General features: G+C 64.0%; 1 protein-coding gene across 1 annotated transcript in view; it reads right to left on the bottom strand.

Annotated features, from left to right (window-relative positions):
• NCOR2 (nuclear receptor corepressor 2) overlaps positions 1 to 17,470 on the bottom strand; it is a 182,405-nt gene that overhangs the window by 82,791 nt on the left and 82,144 nt on the right. Inside the window, 6 exon segments of the mRNA XM_047088379.1 lie at positions 1,154 to 1,252; positions 3,600 to 3,654; positions 7,005 to 7,183; positions 9,974 to 10,067; positions 10,962 to 11,134; positions 17,099 to 17,165. Coding sequence (XP_046944335.1) covers positions 1,154 to 1,252; positions 3,600 to 3,654; positions 7,005 to 7,183; positions 9,974 to 10,067; positions 10,962 to 11,134; positions 17,099 to 17,165 — 667 coding nt within the window.

The following is a 17,470-nucleotide window of genomic DNA, read 5'->3' as shown; positions in this document are numbered from 1 at the left end:
CGTCTGGGGGACCTGACCGCAAAGTGGGGGCGTCGCAGAGGGCACCAGGCCCCCACTGCCGATGGCTGAGCGCGATGACTCAGGACCCTGTCCTGGGCGGCCCGGGGAAGGGAAGACGCCGCGTCAGGGAGCGCCCGCTGGAGAGAGAGCTTCCAGACCCTCCCGTCCCAGCCCCCACTACTCCCGGGTGCCCCAGGCCAGAGGCCCCAGGGAGGCGACGGCTCCGCCTGCACCCAACGGCCACACCCCCGAAGGCCTCCACACGCACGTCCGGCCTGGAGCCCTCCTAGGGCAGCGCCAGCCGACCTCCTCCTGGAGCCACGTGCTCCCAGCACCTGCCCTCGGCCGACTGTCGACGGCCCAGCAGTGAAACAAATCCACGCCGTCCCTCCGTTTCCCACACGATCACCTCGGAGCCCCCTTTCATACGTGTCCTACTGACCCCCACCGTCTTTACCATTATTTGCTGAACACGCCTTCAAACCGACTCCTCGTCTCTCTAACTCAGAGGTATTTTCCGTACCGGACCGGGCGGTACGGATCGTAGGCCTTGCGGTTTCTGTCGTGACTGCTCCCCTCTGCTGCTGCTAACAGGCGAGCTGCCACGGTAACAGGGAAACGGGCGGACGTGGCTGTGTGTCGATAAAACTTTACTCGCAGAGAGAGGTGGTGGGCCGGACTCATTAGCCTGCAAGCCATAGCTTGCCGAACCGTGCTTTAAGGTAAGTGATCCTTCGGTCTCCTCCCGAGCAGTCACGTCTGACAGACTAGACTGGCTGCCTTTTGCTTTCAGATACGCAGAACGGTAAACACAAAAGAACTGTAATCGGTTTTTAAACGTGCTGTGTGTGAACCCAGCCCGAGTCACCCGGAGAACCCCGTCCTTGCTCAAGGGACGTGGCCCTTTTCACCACGGGGATCACGATTCACCAAGCCAGGAGTTCCAGAATTTTCCAGGCTAAGAGAGGGAAGCGGTCTTTCTCCTGGCGCTCCTCTCTGCCGCTGGGGCGGGCCGAAAACCCCCAGACAGGGTCTCCCAGCCGCCCCCGAGGGGGCCCGAGCCCGCCGCGCCGACGGTCACACGCTCCCCCTGCCAACGGCCGCAGGGCACGCCGGGAACCAGCCCCCAGAGCCAACCCCTCCCGCCTCTCACCTGGCTCTTGCCGCGGCGCCGGTAGCTCCTCCTCACCAGGCTCTTGTAGTTCTCGTTCTTCTTGGTCAGGTAGTAATAGAGGACACACTCGGCCACGGTCTGTGGGACACAGAGGGAACACCGCGTACAGCGCGAGCGGTCAGAGCAGGCGGCCAGGAGCCAGAGGCCTGGGTTCAAATCCTGCCTCTTCCGCATCCGACCGCTCACCTCACCTTCTCGGCGGCGTGAAGGGGATGCTGAGCGCGTGTCTGAGAGCGGCCGCGAGGACAGAGCCCTCAGGACGGCGCCCGGCACACGGTACACACCGCGGGCATGTTACCCGGCCTGCCGACCGCCGCCGTCGAGGACGGGGACAACAAGGGGTCACCTGCCTCCCCCGGCCCTCCGACTCCCACCTGCATAAACTCAAAGTGTGCCCGGGTCGGGCCTGGGTCTCCCGTCTCTCAGTCCAGCCCCTTCTTCCCCAACCCCCGGGGCCCCGAGTGCCCTGTGCTGAGCCTCGTGACCCAGCCGGACTGTAACGTCCCCACGCGACCCTTCGCCTCTTGGGACGTTTATGAGTGTCTCTGCCTTGGTCTTTTCCACACCACTCTGGGTCTGAACCCTGGTGCCACCTGCTGATTAAGCGACTGGCCCGCCCCGAACTCCACCACCTCTTGCCCAAATGGGACCCGTAAGACGACGGGTCCTCAAAGCAAACAGCATCAGCACGGCCGTGCCTGCCACCTGTGACCACAGGCCAGCTCCAGGTGACAGCTGGCTGACGCTGGCAGCCGTGACGGACAGGACGTCAGATGTCGCCGTGGTGCTCAGAGCGGGAGCCAAGACTGGGAGCCTCTGGAGGCCGTTCCGTGAGGTGAGGGCCGCTGGGTGCCGAGGCAGGCTGGGCCTCAAGCCCCGGGGCCTCTGCCCCCTCCCAGAATACACGTGGGCAGAGGCTACTGCCCTGGTAAACCTGGCCCACCCACGGGGGCCCGCGCGAGCGTGGAGAAAACCACTGAATCATCAGATGCCAGTATTTGCAAGTCGGGCGACAGGGGTGCCCGACGTGCCCTTGAACGGTTCAGGGGCGCGCCTTCCGCGCCGGACGACGGGGAGCCGGCCTTAAGCAGCAGCTGCCCCCGCAGACGGGCACGGGCTGGCCGGCCCACCGAGCCCCCGGCCGGCCATCGGCCTCGCTCAGAACACGCCTCTCCCCAAAGGCACGGAGCACAGTTGGCAATCCCTGCTTCAGACCCTTCTGGAAGCTCTATTGAAGTCCCGTCCTAAGCTGCCTCTCAGCCAAAATACACCCTAAGGTCTACTCTCCAGTGGAGAGACTCTGATTCCCCAGTTCCCAAGCAATTCTGTTCAGTGACCGGCTTCTGAGACCCTCACCTCCATCCCCGAGGAGCCCTGACCTAGAGCCCCCCGGGACTGTCCACACCCCCAGCACAGAGCCGTCACGAACTCAGAGGAAGGCCGTTTACAGGGCCTGCTTCCCCACGCGCGTTTTTCAGGCACAGAGAGATTTCATCTCCCCGCGTTGCCTCGTCTGCCTCCTCCTATGGCTATCAGCTCATTAAGGGCAGACACTGGGAACAACTGTTCAACTTTAAAATAGCCGCGTGGCTCCTGCCCAGACGGCCCTCCCTCGACTGAAAAGCATGAGGCCTCCAGCAGCTGGGCATGTTGTAGGGCTGGGCGTGGGCAGGTGCCCCCGCCTCTGAAGAACCTGATTCAAGGGAGTGCAGCGTAAAACCCCCCGGGGACAGCAGCCCAGAAGTGAGCCTTGCTGGACGCCCTTCCCGCTCCGCCCGACGGCACAGGGTCTCATCCAGACCCCGCCCAGCTTCTCCGGGCTCTGCCCAGCCCAACGAAGGGTACAGAGTGGCAGCCGGGAGTGAAAAGGGGCCCTGCCTTGGGCTGGCTTTGGGGGCGAGCTCGGGTTTGAGCAGCAGCTCTACGGAATGTTCGTCCCGGCGGGATGAGGACTTACTGGCCACACGCCTGGCTGGCATCCGGGGTGTCGGAAAGCACAGAGTGGCCCTCGGAGGGCCCAACCCCCTGGAAGAACGCCACCCTCGCCTATAAAGCCGTAACTGGGGCGCCAGGCACAGCATGGCTTCCAGAACCTGTGCCCAATCCGCAGGGACGCTCGCTGCCACGTCCGAGGCGCTGGCCGGGGAGGCCGGTGTGCACAGCTCTCCCGGGTTTCTGGGCCTGGTGCTCCGCCCCCTGGGCCAGCAGGGGCGGGGCCTGCGGCTGCTTCTCAGAGGAGGGAGCAGGAGGAGTGAGGGGGGAAGGAGGGGAGGAGGGACGGACAGAGCAAGGGGCAAGCTCTGCGGGCAGGGAGGGAGGGCCCTGGGCGCCAGGGCAAGGGGCCGCCCACCGGAGCGGACCCCGGAGAGGCGCGGAGCGGGCAGGGCGGCCGGGCCGGCGTCTGGGCGTGGGGGCAGCGACTCACCTTCCTCTCCAGGAACGATGCGATCAGGCCAAAGTTCTTGGGGTGCTGCATGAACCTGCGGAAGGAGAAGGACGGGCGTGAGGCCCGGCCACGGGGGGCTTCCCGGCTGGGCGGGCGCCGAGCACACGGGCGCCTGCCATCTCCGCGGGCCCGGCTGGGCAGGCGACGCCCCACTCGGAGCAATTAAGCCCAGGGGGGTGTGGGAAGGGCGGGCGGGCGAGGGTGAGAGAGGGCGTTCCTTGGAGTGAGTCACTGGTTTTAGCGCCTTTGAAAATATATTTGTTTGTCCTGCTGGAGGCGGCTTCCAGGAAAAATGAGGACACTGCACGCAGCTCTTTGGTGGGGTTCCCCCCCTTGTAAAAAATGCCTTTGTTTCTATCTCCGGCCGGGTCTGGGAAGCTGGGCCTCGCCCGGCCCACGCGGGCCCTCGCAGCCAGGCCACAGGTCAGGCCGAGAACCGCCAGCCTCCCCGGGAGAGCAGGGAGCTGGGGCTCTGCGTGCCCGCGGGGAGGCGGCAAGAAAGGGCTCACGCCGGAGGGGGTGCGGGGTGCTGGCACCCCACCAACGGGCTTCCCGCGAAGCCGGCAGAATTACTGGGAAAGACTCGGCAAGGCTGAAATGTCAGGGCCACGGGAGCAGGCGGGCAGCGGGGGCGGAGATGTGGGTCACAGCCGCGGGGGCCCCAGGGATGCTGGGTGGGGTCCCTGGCCCCGGCCCAGCCTTGGCCTGCCGGTCCCCACGATGCACCACTAGCTGCGCAGCCTCCTCCGGGGAGAGAAGGAGCCACTGGCGAGGCGGGGGCCCCGGGTCCCACGAGGGAGCCCGGGCCAGCGCCTGGTGCTCTCCCGCCCGGCCCTCCAGATGGCTGGGCGGGAGGCCAGCGGGCCCCTCCCCTGCTCCCCAACCAGACACCGGAGAATCCGGAACGGCCTCTTCTCTCTTCCAGGAGGAAGCCAAGAGTCAGAGTGGCAGGCTTCCCCGCCTGGGATCCTGCCTCAGGCAGCTTGCAAAGCTGGAGCCGGCCTAACGCCCTTCTTTTCCAGACAGAGTCCCCTTCCCCTCCCTCTCCCTGCCCCAGTGACATTTCCTTCCCACCTAGATCCCTTCCTCGGAGTTTCTCCTAGAAGAGACGGAGTCCCAGGAGATCAGGTGTCAATCCTGGGAACCCCCTAGCTCACCTCTCCCACCGCCCTCCAACCTGCACCTGTATCCACATCTTCCGCCAACGATCACCGAGAACTTCCTGCACACTGGGCACCTCTCGGCAGCTAAACAAGGGAAGCGCCGTTGCTATACCCACTTTGCAGATGTGGAAACTGAGGCTCAGAGAAGCGGCGCGGCTGCTGGGGGTGACAAAGCCTGTCAGCGGTGGGGCTCTAGGCCACTGCGCGTGACTTCCGGAGGCCCGAGAGCCATCAGTCCTGCACTGACAACCTTGACCGCGACCACTCTCCCGGAAGGACATGTGGCACCAAGCTGAGGCTCAGCAGACAGCAGCCCAGTCCGGGTGCCCCACTCTTCTGAATTAACAATGAAATCATTAGGTGAGACGAGCAAACGTGAACTCTCCAGAAAGAATGAAACACAGAAAACACCCCAGAAGCACCTCTCTTTTGTTTGTCTGTTCGTTTTAAAGAAAGCGTAAATAAACACATCAAACGTGCCGGGGGAATTTAAACGCCTAACGCGGCGTAAGTGCTAGCATCCGTGCCTGCGGTCCGTCACTGGTTTAAAATGAGACGACAGGGTACCCGCGGGACCTGACCCTGGCACAACCACATATGTGGTTGTGAGGACTTAGAAACGAGCCACCGAGTCACGGGGTTTTCTGCCTCTGAGCGCTCAACCCCAAACGCCCCTGGGCCCTGCTCCCCACGGTGCTGAGGCTGTGCTAGGCACTCGGGCCCTCCTGCAACCGTCCCTCTAGTTTCACGGATGTTTTAGAATTTCCATCATCAAAAGCTAGTCCAGAAAATACAGTCTCCCGCCCCGACCCTCATCAGTCGCTCCTCCTGCACCTCCCCGTTCTGGTGCGGCCACATCACCCCTGCATTGCCCACCACCCAGAATCATCCCTGCCCAGGGCCCCCCCAGGCACTTTGGGCCACCTGACCCCGCAAAGGGCAGAGACAGCCCCAGGCCCCGGCCGGCGGCTGCAGAACGTGGTCGCGTCCCCTGGCCACGAGGCCTTCTCCGGAGGCAGAATCTGTTTCCGACACCCCCTTCTGGCCAAGCGTGAAGCCCTCCGCCCATGCCTGAGTTTCCCGCCCGCCCAGCTCACGGGGGTCTCCGCCCGGCACGTGGGTCCATGCGATACAACTTCTGAGTTTAGTTGAGGGGACGAGGATTTTATCCACCTACCAGCCAAACACTCGGGTCGTTCTGTTCTTTTCGTTTTAGAAACCCCAGGCCTCATCTCTTGGCACTCAACTCCTGCCTCTGCTCTCCAAAGCTCTCCGGCTCCCTGGCCCCCTCCCGCTCCCCAAGGAGCCTCTTCACTGCAGCTGAGCCCTTGCCCTGGAGCTGGGGGGGTCTGAGTCCCTCTGTCCACCTTCCGTCCTCCACCGTTTGTGAGCTGTGTGGCCCTCCTTAAGTGTCTTACCCTCTCTGAGCCTCTGTTTCCTAACCTGTGTAATGAGGATGGCCTGATGATGCTCTTATGAGGCATAAGAGGGACAAACACACAAAACCCCTGAAAACACATCTGCACGGTGTCTGGGAAGGAACACGTGCTCAACGAACAGCCGCTTTCAAAATGACACCAAAGGGCCATCGGCCAGCCACACACCCCTACCCTCCGGCCCAACCTCCGAGATCCTCTGGCCTCGTCCTCCCCACCCACAGAGCCCCGTTTCACATAAGGCTGCCCTGGACACTTTGTACCGGGCTGAACAGCGTCCCCCGAATTTCACGTCCACCCAGACCCTCCCAATGTGACCGGATTTGGAAAGTTGTTCTCTAAGGAAGCAACCAGTTCAGACGGGTCACACGGGAGTAGGGTGGGCCCTGTATCCGACACGGCTGGGGTCTTTACAGAAAAGGCAGACACAGAGAGACACACGGGAAAGACCACGTGAAGACAGAGGCAGAGAGGGAGCGATGTGCGCACAAGCCACGGGAGGAGGAAGGTGGCCGGGAGCCCCCGAGGCCGGGGGAGGGGCAGGGGGCCCCCTCCCTCAGAGCCTCTGAGGAACCAACCCTGATCAAGGAAGCCTTGATCTTGGACTTGTGGCCTCCGGCGCTGGGAGTGGGGACAAACTTCCTGTTGCCGCCAGCTACCCGGCCCATGGTCCCTTGTCACAGTGGCCCCAGGGAGCCCGTCCACGCCTCACCAGGTAGCGCTTCCCGGGACAGGAGAGGGAGGAGGGGTCCGCGGAGGCCCACAGCCGGCCAGGGGCCACTCACTTCTCCCGGAAGGTCTCCTTCTCCTGCTCGCTCCACATGTTCATGACCTGGCGGTCCTTGTACACCTTCATGGGGTCGTCCATGAGCCCGTTCATGTTGATGAACTTGATGCGCTGCTGGTCAGCGTCGTAGAGCATCGGCGGGATCACGGCCAGCTGGCGCATCTGCTTCTCCAGGTTCTGGAGGGAGGACAGGGCAGGGGGGCCCGGCTCAGAGGGCTCCAGGGGGCGGCCCGGGGACAGGGCGGGGGAGGGGCGGGAGGGGCCCTGCCAGCGAGGGGGGGGCCGGGGGGGGGGCCAGGTGGGGGGAGCCCAGGCGGGGGGGGCGGGGGCCCAGCTGGGGGAGGGGGGCCCAGGTGAAGGTGCCAGCGTCCCCAGCAAGGGCGGGGGAAGGCGGAGCCAGAGACAGAGGGAAGGATGAGTTAAAAATAATAACAGGCCATGCCGGCGGAGGGAGAATTTAAAGGCAGCCCCGGACAGGTTTATGGTGGACGGGGCTGTAAATTAAATGTGGAGCACAGCAGCCGCCTTATCTGCAGCGAGAGGGGGGCAATGAATCTTCTCTTTGGAAATGCAACTGCCGTAAAACACGACAGGAAAGATGTTTAGCCAGCTGGGCCAAACCAGCTCAGGAGACGGGCCTGGCCATCCGGGCTCCGAGGGCACACGGGACAGAGAGAGGGGCCGGGGGGGGGGGGGCACGGACCCACCCCCTGCCCGCCACCCTCCCAGCCCTGGCATCGGCTTGGGATCCAGCCCGCCAGCCCCGTGCGGGCAGGAGTCGGGCGGGCTCGCTCATGATGCATCGGGATGGCTGTTAAGGGGCTCCGAGCCACCACTCAGCTGGGCTCATTTCCCCAAATCTCTGCAGCCAGCCCATTACTGGCGATTAATTACCCATCTGAGGAGGCAGGCGAGGGCCCAGCACGGCCAAGGTCAGCGAGTTCAAAGGATCCGCCGCCCGGCATCCCACAGCCAACCTCTCCTTCAACATCTGGAATCCCAGCAGGGGCACACAGCCCCGCGCCCGGCCCAGGAGGACCCCCCCCGCCCCGCCCCGGAGGCCTGAGGCTGCCAGCACTTGGCACAGCCCTCCAGAACTACCATCTCGGCTGTCGTCCTCCCAGAGGGGCACTGATGGCGGACCACGGCATGGTCACTGCACGCTGTGACTGTGGAAAGCTTCCCGAAGGATAGGGCGTCTCTCCTCCCACCCGGCCCCCTCCTTCCCGCCCTCCCAGGGAGTCTCTGCCCTGAATTCCCCCTCTGACCACCCACCCCAAAGGCCACCCCCTCAACAGCCTCAGGAGGCCGGTGGCCAGGACCTGGGGAAGCAGGCCTCTGGGCTGGGGGCTGGGGGCGGGAACACCGCATCAAACTGCGATGCCCCTCGCCCTTGGCCTTCAGGCGGGAAACACTGGGGAGAGGGCCCCCCACCCTCCTCTTGCTTCCGGGGCAAAGTGAGCCCAGGTCCTCACGCCTGTGGGATGTGCACGTGGCCACAGGTAGCATCCGTGGGACGAGAGCCACAGCAAGCCCGCAGGCGTGACTGTGGACAAAGGCTCTCCGAGTTCTGCTTTCTGAGGACCGAATGGCGTCCGAAATAGGGATGTACCATGTGAAGGTACTTTTGTCACTTTTTCTTTAAGTTTTATTTATTTACTTAGAGACAGAAAGAAAGAGCAGGGGCAGGGGAGAGGCAGAGAGAGGGGGAGGGCAGCGCAGAGCCCGACGCAGGAGCTCAAACTCTCAAACCGTGAGACCACGACCCGAGCCGAAGTTGGACGCTCAACCGAAGGAGCCGCTCCGGAGCCCCGCCCCCGCCCGCCACGTGAAGTTTTAAAAGGAAGGTCTCTCTTCGTGGCCAGACAGTCTGAATTACCCGCGTCAGAATCATGTGGGTACTTGGTAAAAGCTCAGAGTGCTGGGCTCCACCCCAGATCAGCTAAATCAGAGCCTCCGGGGGTAGGGCCTAGAAATCTCCAGTTTATACGGGGCGCCTGTCCCCCAGGACTCCTAAGTCTGTGGCACAGGAGAATCGGCAGCCAGGGCAGAGCTGCCCAGAAGCCACCTGCCCCGTCCAGCGTGGGAGCGACCAACCCACGGAGCTGCCTGGCCCCGAACGTGTGGCGCATGTGACCAAGGAACCGAAGGTTCACTTCGATGTAAACAGCCCCGTGCCGCTGGTGGCTGCCACAATGAACCGCAGCCACGCTACCGGATCCAAGTCCCCCAGGGAAGAGGAACGCACTCCCCTCCTTCCACGACACGCCCTCGTGTCCACCGTGTTGTCGGGAACAAGCAGGGTGGGGGCCTGGCACGTTAGAAGCTTGGCCCCCGAGACCCGGAAGGGACCAGGTGGCTACCAACAACACTTCCGCAGGGCAAATGCCTCGTCTCCCTGCTTCCTGACCATCTCTGGGCCCCCAGACCACGGCCGGGGTCACTCAGGCTGAGTTCGGGTTGTCCAGCCCCCCGTCTTCCCCCCAGGGGACAAGGAGAGCGTGCTCACGCTGGCAGGGCTGGGGGTCCGGCCTGGTGGACGGTCAGCGTGCTGGAACTGTCCACCCGCCCCCAGCCGGGGCACTGAGAGGCTGGCCTAGAAACCACAGTTTTCAGGCACCCCTGCCTCTGGCTTCCGGTTGGGCTCAGTCAGTGGGAGGCACCGGGAGGCGCGAGAGGCAGGGGTACTCGTCCCCCAGCCCCCCTCCGCTGTGGCCCTCCCGGCCACGTCCTGCCAGATGGCCACAGCCCAGCGACACGCCTTTCTCTGCTCGACCTTCAGGCGGGAGGCAGGCGATGGACGGCCACTCCCACCGGGCCTCAATGCCCTGCACCGGTTCTGCCCACGCTTCAGGGACAAGCCCCTCGATTTCAGCCACTGGGTGAGCTCTGCTTCCCGCCAGGACGCTCCCACGCGTGGGGGGCGGGGGAGTGAAGCCGAGGCCACGGTCACGGCCACGCTCTTACCTCCTGCTCGGAGAGGCCATCGATGATCTCGGACACCTCGTGCTCACTGCGGGCGGCCGACATGGAAAGCCCGCTGCCCCGCTGGCCCACCCTGCTGGAGACCAAAGGGACACCCTCAGGACCAGGCCGGCGGCAGCAGGGGCCCGGCTGGCACCACGGCGCGGACCGAGCCCACAACTTCCCCAGGCGCAGGGCAGAGTGTAGGCGGCAGGGAGGGAGGCGGAAAGGGGCCAGGCCTCCCATGCCCACAGGGACCGCCCCAGGCTGGGGGCGTCCAGGAGCCCCAGCCCTGACCCAGGAATACCCGAGACGCTCAGTCCTGCCCTCTCCTCAGATGCCCCCGAAGCCCAGCCCACAGATCCATGTGTGTGGACCTTTGCCTCAGTTCCCTCCCTTGTCACACCCGGCTCTCAGGCCTGGGGGGAGGCACCGGTGAGACGTGGACGCGAGCGTCCAGGAGGCCCGGAAGGGGCACTGTCACTGCCCGCTGCCCGTCACCTCTCTGCGTAACAGCAAAAGCACAGCCACACGCCCCCAGGCAACCGACTGTGCGCCGGGCCCTCCCTGCCACGCAGCCCTCCCGACCACCAGGGGAGACCGGCAAGCACCCTGATCTGGCCGCAAAGCCAGGCGGGCGGTCCCCTGGCCTTCGATCCACACCCAGCATCTCAGGCTCTGCTGCCCTCAGGGGCCACGCGGCCCACGTGAAGGAACACAGCTGGGTGGTACCAGCCCGTGGCACGCGGGAAGGACAGCTTGCTCCGCCAAAACGTGTCTCAGTTTCTAATCGGCACTAAGGCCAAGCAGGCTCCGAGCGACGCATCCAGGGGCCCGATACGGCCCCTGCATCGCCGGTTTGAGCCCTTGCTGCGCTCGCTGTTGCACACCAACCCGGGCTCTTCCTGACCCAGGCCCCTGAGGTATCTTGAAGGAACAGAGGCGGTGGGCGGGGTGGGGGGAGGAGGGTCGGGCTCCGGCCCCGGCTCACCTCTGCATGCGCTCCTGCAGCTCGCGCTGCTTGCGGATCTCGGGGAACTGCTTCTCGTAGTACTCGCGCACCTTGCTCTCCTTGGCCCGCCGCCGGGGGTTGCTCTCGATGCGCTCCACCTTCTTCTCCCAGGCCTCCATGAGCTGGTCATAGCGCTGGCAGAACTTCTGCTCCTGGGGGAGCACAGCGCGGGAGCACCGCTTAGCGGCTGGTCCTCCCCTAGGCGCCAGGCCCCGGCTCCGTGCTCCCCGCCGGCGCTGCACGCGGGCACGCACGCTCACGCGGGCACACGGAGACGGGCTGAGATCCAGACACACACAGTCACGCGCAGGAGCACGCACGGCAGGAGCACGCGAAGACCCGGGCAGACCCTAACCCCAAGAAAACGCACAGCCTTCCCTGAGCGCCTGGCTGCCTCTTTCCCTGGGGGATGGGCCACCGGCCTGGCCTCCTTCTAGAAATGCCTCGTCCGATGCAAAAGCCACCAGCTACAAGCGGCTAACTTCAAATCACATTACGTAGCACTTAAAATTCCGACCCCGGTCCCCCAGACACGTTTGTCATGTGGCAAAGGGCTACAGCACACGCAGGGACCACTCCCACCACGGAAGGAAGTTACGTGGGGCCGTGAGGCTCTGGGGGTGTCTGTCAGGTTTGGGGCGGCCCCTAGAAAGCATCCCCTTTCTGGAAAGTTCCCCATTCCCTGGCCTCAAGCTCAGCCGTGGTCCCGGGTCCAGGGAGTCATCGTGAAAGTCCCGAGCAACATCCACGGAGGGGCCTCCGCCGTCTCTCCTAGACAAGGAAGTCCCTCTCTGCGTCTACCCACAGTGCCGCGTGTCCTCAGAGAAAAGACCCCTGCCCAGGCAGGACCACAGCTGCACGGCTTCCACATCTCCAAGGTGACCCGGGTCTCGAGCAGGGGGGCAGCGATAAGCCGCCCGTAAGACCCCAACCTCCCGGTCTCTAACAGCTGTGCGGGACAGATGGCACGGTCCAGGAGTCTCGCCTGAACGCCCTCTCAATGCCTCCCTCGTCCTCGTGACCGGACACCTCGCCCCACCCCGTATTCCAGCCCGACTCAGGCAACCCGCGACCTTGGTCTTTGGCAGACCCGGCAGCGCGGGAGCCCCCGGGCGGTGGTCAGGCCGGCTTCGGGGGGGGGGGAGAGCCCCCCCCGGGAGAGACCCCCCCCACCCCCCGCTCCCGGGGCCCCATGACCCCGCTGGAGAGGAGGACGCGGTTCCGGCGGCAGACGACGGCCACGCCGCTTGGGGCGCTGTGGTGCGGACAGCCCCCGCGGGGCACGGAGAGCCACGCCTCCTGCCGGAGAGCCACGCCTCCTGCCGGAGAGCCACGCCTCCTGCCGGAGAGCCACGCCTCCTGCCGGAGAGCCACGCCTCCTGCCGGAGAGCCACGCCTCCTGCCGGAGAGCCACGCCTCCTGCCGGAGAGCCACGCCTCCTGCCGGAGAGCCACGCCTCCTGCCGGAGAGCCACGCCTCCTGCCGGAGAGCCTGTCCTCAGCCTGAGGGAGCGGGGAGGAGGTGCTGCGGAGACCCAGCCAGCAGAGGAAGACCACGCAGTTACCGGGAAAGACGGGCAGGGTCTGGGCCCGCTCACGGGGGGCCTCGGGACCGTGCCCCGTGTGGGAGACGGCAGCACCCCGGACCCCGGGGACGCGACCGCTGCGTGGGGCCCCCGCGGGGTGGACCCGCCGCCCAGAGCAGGAAGCAAACTCGCCCCACGCTCGGGCTCAGGCTCACGGTGGGGGCCGGGACAGAGCCGGGCACAAGTCTCCGCGGAGGCCCGGGAGCAGGGCCGCCTGGGATCCCGGCAGGAGCAGCGGACGGTTACGCTGATGACGCCCGACGCCCCCGCCTTCCTCTTGCCGCGGGTGCGCTCGGTGTCGTGCCCAAGAACCCGCTGGCAAACCCGAGGTCACCGAGAGTCCCCGCCGTGTTTTTCCGGAGAAATCTTACAGTTTTGGCTCTTGCACCGGGGGGCCTTCAACGGACTGCGAATTAGCCTTTTTCCGTCGGGGCTGGGAGTGGGGTCCAGCCCCACCGTGTGTGAAGAGCCCACCCCCTCCCGCTGACTGCATCTGGCCTCCAGTCAAAAACCACCTGCCCACGGCGTGAGGCCTTCTCCCCTCCTGCTCCACTGCTCTCCGGGTCTGTCCTTGGGCCACGACCACAGTGCTCTGATTGCTGTAACTTTGTGATGCGTTTTGAAACCCGAGGTGACTCCCGCAGTTGTTCCCCGCCGCGCATTTTCAGGATCGTTTGGGCTCTTCAAGGCCCCGGCGGTCCCACGCGGGTCTCGTTCTGGGCGCCCACCGCCCGTCGTGCGCCACCCTGATGAGCACGCTGTGCGAAGCCTGTCGCTCAAGGGCCCGAGGAGGTGGGTGTTAATATCTTCACCGAACGGAGGAGTAAACTGAGGCCAGAAGCGGAGTGCTTTGCCCCAGATGATCAGCGGGGCCGAGTTTGAGACCCTCCTGCCCTGCCAGGCGGGGCTTGATGAGAAATGGAGTTCCCTGACAACCGGGGAACCCAGGCTTCGGCCACGGGACAGGGAAAGGAGGGTGCCGTCAGAGAAGGGCAGCTGGAGCCCGCTGCCCAGGGCAGCCGTGTCCCTCTGACCTCAGGGAGGGCACATCCTCGCACAGGGCCCCCGCGGGGCTCAGCGGGACAGGTCGCAGAACCTGTAGAATGCTCTCCACACTGGCTTTGCTGAGCGCCAGGGCTCCTGCCCTCCCCGCCTCGTGTTGGTGAGGGTTGAGGGTGACGACCGACAGCTGTCCCCCCACCCGACCCCGTCCTGCTCAGCCTCGGGCCACGTAAGCAAGTCACGGATGCGGGGCGGCTCCAGGAAAAGCCCAGACTCAGAAAACGGGGAACTCAGAGGTGCAGGGACGTGGGAGAGGTGAGCAAACCTTCAGCCACGTAAATGACAAGGAGAGTGGGGACAAGTCGGGGGAAAGCGGAAAGGCAGACTGTGCAGAAAACAGCCGATGCCCTCTGTGGTGGCTGAATGGTGACCCCCAGAATCTACACATAACTTGACCTTATTAAAAAAAGGAACCTGAGACGAGGTCATCCCAGGTTAGGGAGAGCTCTAAATCACATAATCGGGTGTCCATGTGAGAGAAGGAAAGGAGACACGACCCTGTGGAAACAGAGGCAGAGACCGCAGGGACCTGGGCCCCCGAGGCTGGGAGAGGCAGCTGGGACCCACCCTAGAGCCCCCGGCCGGAACACGGTTTTCTGCCCACACCGTGACTTCGGACTCCTGGCCTCCGGAGCTGGGGGAGCACGCAGTTCCGTTGTCTTCGGCTGCCTATCTGTGGGAGTCTGTTACAGCAGCCTGAGGACACAGGGCTCCCTCCATGGTGGGCCCACCTCCTCCTGCCTGACCCATCCCGCACGGCCACCACACTGTCACACGCGCCCCCTTCGCCAGGAGCCCTAGCACGCACCTCAATCCTCCCTGCACCCCACCCCATTTCACAGAGCAGGAGGGGCAAGGCTCAGGGCGAGACCGCGCTCCCAGATACACGGCAGGCCCCGGTGGATGGGCTCGAACTCGGGGCCCTGTGCTGACAGCACAGCCTCACCGCCACCCCACCCACCGGTCGGGCCTCCTACGGGGCCACACTCAGCTTCCCAGGGAAGGGCAGCGTGGGCATCTGACTCGTGGTCCTTAGAACCTCTAAGGGGTGGGGGCTCCGTGATCTGAGGGGGGCCGGCTCACGGTGGGGGCGGGGCGTGCAGGTCAGAGGTCTGGGGGAGCCATCTGGACCAAACCCCTCCGCCTCCCTGCTGAAAACAATGCATCAGGAGCTCTGGGCTCCTTACAGAAGAACAGGAACGGGGTCGGGGGGGGGGGGCGAGGAGGGGCAGGGGGCGCCCGGGCGACTCAGTCAGTTAAGCGCCCAACTCTCGATATCAGCTCAGGTCATGATCTCAGGGCTCGTGGGATCGAGCCCTGCGTCAGGCTCCTCTCTTGATAACATGGAGCCTGCCTGGGATTCTCTCTCCCCCTCTCTCTGCCCGCCCCCCCCCCACCACATTCTTGCTCTCAGAGTAAGTAAATAAATGTTACCCAAAAAAGAACAGGCTCATTCCAAACGCCCTCCCGTTGAACACAGGGGCCTCCGGACATGGGCTCAGCCCGGCCTCAGAGCCACCCGAGTTTCTTACCAGTCTCCGGCTGCGCTCTATTTTAAATAAGCACTCTCCCCACCCCACCCTCGAGGGGCCCCCAAGTGACCACAGCAAAAACTCTTCACCCCGTCCAAAACGAACCCCATCCCCAGACAGGGCGGCTGGGGCTCTAAGTGTGGCCACGGCTGGAAGATCACCGGGAACCCTGTCCGTTCTTGGGGGTGGTGGCGACAGAACTTCCTGTCCTTCAGGAGACAGATGTGGAGGTGCCCGGGAGAGGGGTCCGGGTGTCGGCACCTGCTTGCCACCCTTCAACACAACTACGGTCAAGGTTCACACTCATGCGAACACGTACGCAGCAAAGGAACTGTGATCGATTCTACGTGCTGTTCGTTGTATTTGTCAGATCTCCTATTCGAAAATTCTCAAAATAAAGACTTATGTTGTTCACTATGTACTTAGAAGAGTAAATCAAGGGTCCCATCGGGTTTAGAATAAAATCTGAATGTTCCATCCTGGTCGAAGGTGAGTGTTTCTAGGTGATCTGGCTCCCACACCACTTACATCAACCGCGGCCCCCAACTCACGAACTGCACTCCAGACTTACCTACTACATGCTGTCCCAGCCTACCCAAGCTGGTTCTGACCTCAGGGCCTTTGCACTTGCTGTGCCCTCTGCCTGACACTCCAGATTTCCACACAGCTGGTCCTTCCTAGTCATTCCCATTCAGTACTGAGGTCACCACCCAGGACATGCAGGCTATCCCCAACCCACCCCGTCCTTCCACGTGGCCCTTCTCTCTCCGTCTCCCCTGCCCACCCCTGTGCCGGGCTCTCAGCAGGTCCTCGCTGCACATTTAACTCAATGAATAAGATGGGACACCCGTTTTCAAGAATCCCACCCACCCCCGTCTGGTCACCATACAGACAATCTGGGGATCTGAGGAACATGAGAAAGGAGAGGCTGGGAAGTCTCACCCCATGGGCCCCTGGGGTCCAGAACGCAACCTGCCAGCTTCCCAGCCACCCAGCACCTGCGCCAGAAGGGTCTCCTCTCTTTGGGGACCTAACTGAGGTCTGGGGCCAGGGCAGCGTGGGTTCAGAAACTGGTTCAGAGGGACCATGCCATCAAGTGGTCCAATCAGAGCCTTGGTGAGATGGTCTGAGACAGGACAGCTCTCTCTCTGGGCTTAGAAAACTCAGATCTGCTGTAGGCATTCAGGTCCCACAAAGAAACCCATCTGTCGATGTACTAACATACAGAGTTGGGGGGAAAAACCACATAGAAGTGAAGGTGAAACTTGATCGACCCACTCCTGAACTCCACCCACGGCCTTTCTCAGCTACAAATTTCTGTGCCGTTTAAGCCCATGTGAGCCAGCTCTTCCCACACGGCGGAGTGACTCCCCCTCTGTCACTGCCCTCCCCGCCCCCGCCGTGTATCAGTGATGTAAACAGGCACCCGAACCACAACAGCACGTGTCCTCACACACACTCTCCCTGCCTTGGGCCTGCTTCCCAGAGGAGACGCCAGGCGCGGCGTGATGCAGGGGTGGCGCCCCCGTCCGTTCTGATGCAGCCGCTGCCCGCCAGTACACAGCCCACCCCATTCCCCCCCCCCCCCCCTTCCAACAAGCCTCTCTCTTCCTGCCTGGAAAGGAGGGTCCTCTGACAAGGAACCGCTCTTCTGGGCCAACATGCTGCCTTCTCCCCTTCCAGGCTGGAAAAGGAGCGGCAGAATTCCCGGCCCCAGGCCTCCTTGGGCAGCTGAGCCCCGGGGCCCCAGCGTCACCAAAGCAGCTGCTCCCCTTTCCCGTGTCGCCACTGTCCCTGGCCTCTGTCCACGGCCCGGACACGCAGCGATGAGACAGCTGCAGACCAGGAGGTCCCGGTGGGCATGGCCTGAAGTGGCCCAGACTCTCCAGGAAGCCTGGCCCAGGGGAGCGACCGGGGAGATTCCAGGGATGGCTTACCCATTGTTTCCGAGCGTGGTTCCTCCTCTTGAAGTACAAGATTAACTTTTTCCGCATCGCCTGGTTTCTAGGCAGGAGCAAAACAGCAATGGTCAGTAACGCAGGGTTTCCGATATTTCGTCCTTCGCTGAGCTGTTTCCTGAAAGCAAGCCCTGAGTGTGCCCCTTTACTGGTCCTCGGGGGGCTAAGAGACACCTGCAGCCCCCCAGAGGGAGCCGCGCACTGCCAGAGTGCATCCTCCCTCTCTCCCCGAGGTGCCCTCGTCCACCTTTAGGCTGAGCCCGGCGTGCAGAAGGGTCCCGAGGGCGGGCAGGGTGTCAGCGCTCCCCGCCCCCCGCCACACGCACCCAGGATCCCTCCTGGAAAACCGGC

Source organism: Lynx rufus, unplaced genomic scaffold (assembly GCF_022079265.1).
Source record: "Lynx rufus isolate CCGP_SWC_20201006 ecotype Redwood Valley unplaced genomic scaffold, mLynRuf1.p SCAF_24, whole genome shotgun sequence".
NCBI classification, from domain to species: domain Eukaryota; kingdom Metazoa; phylum Chordata; class Mammalia; order Carnivora; family Felidae; genus Lynx; species Lynx rufus.
The sequence above is the reverse complement of the archived record's forward strand: the minus strand, read 5'-3'. Positions and strand labels throughout refer to the sequence as shown.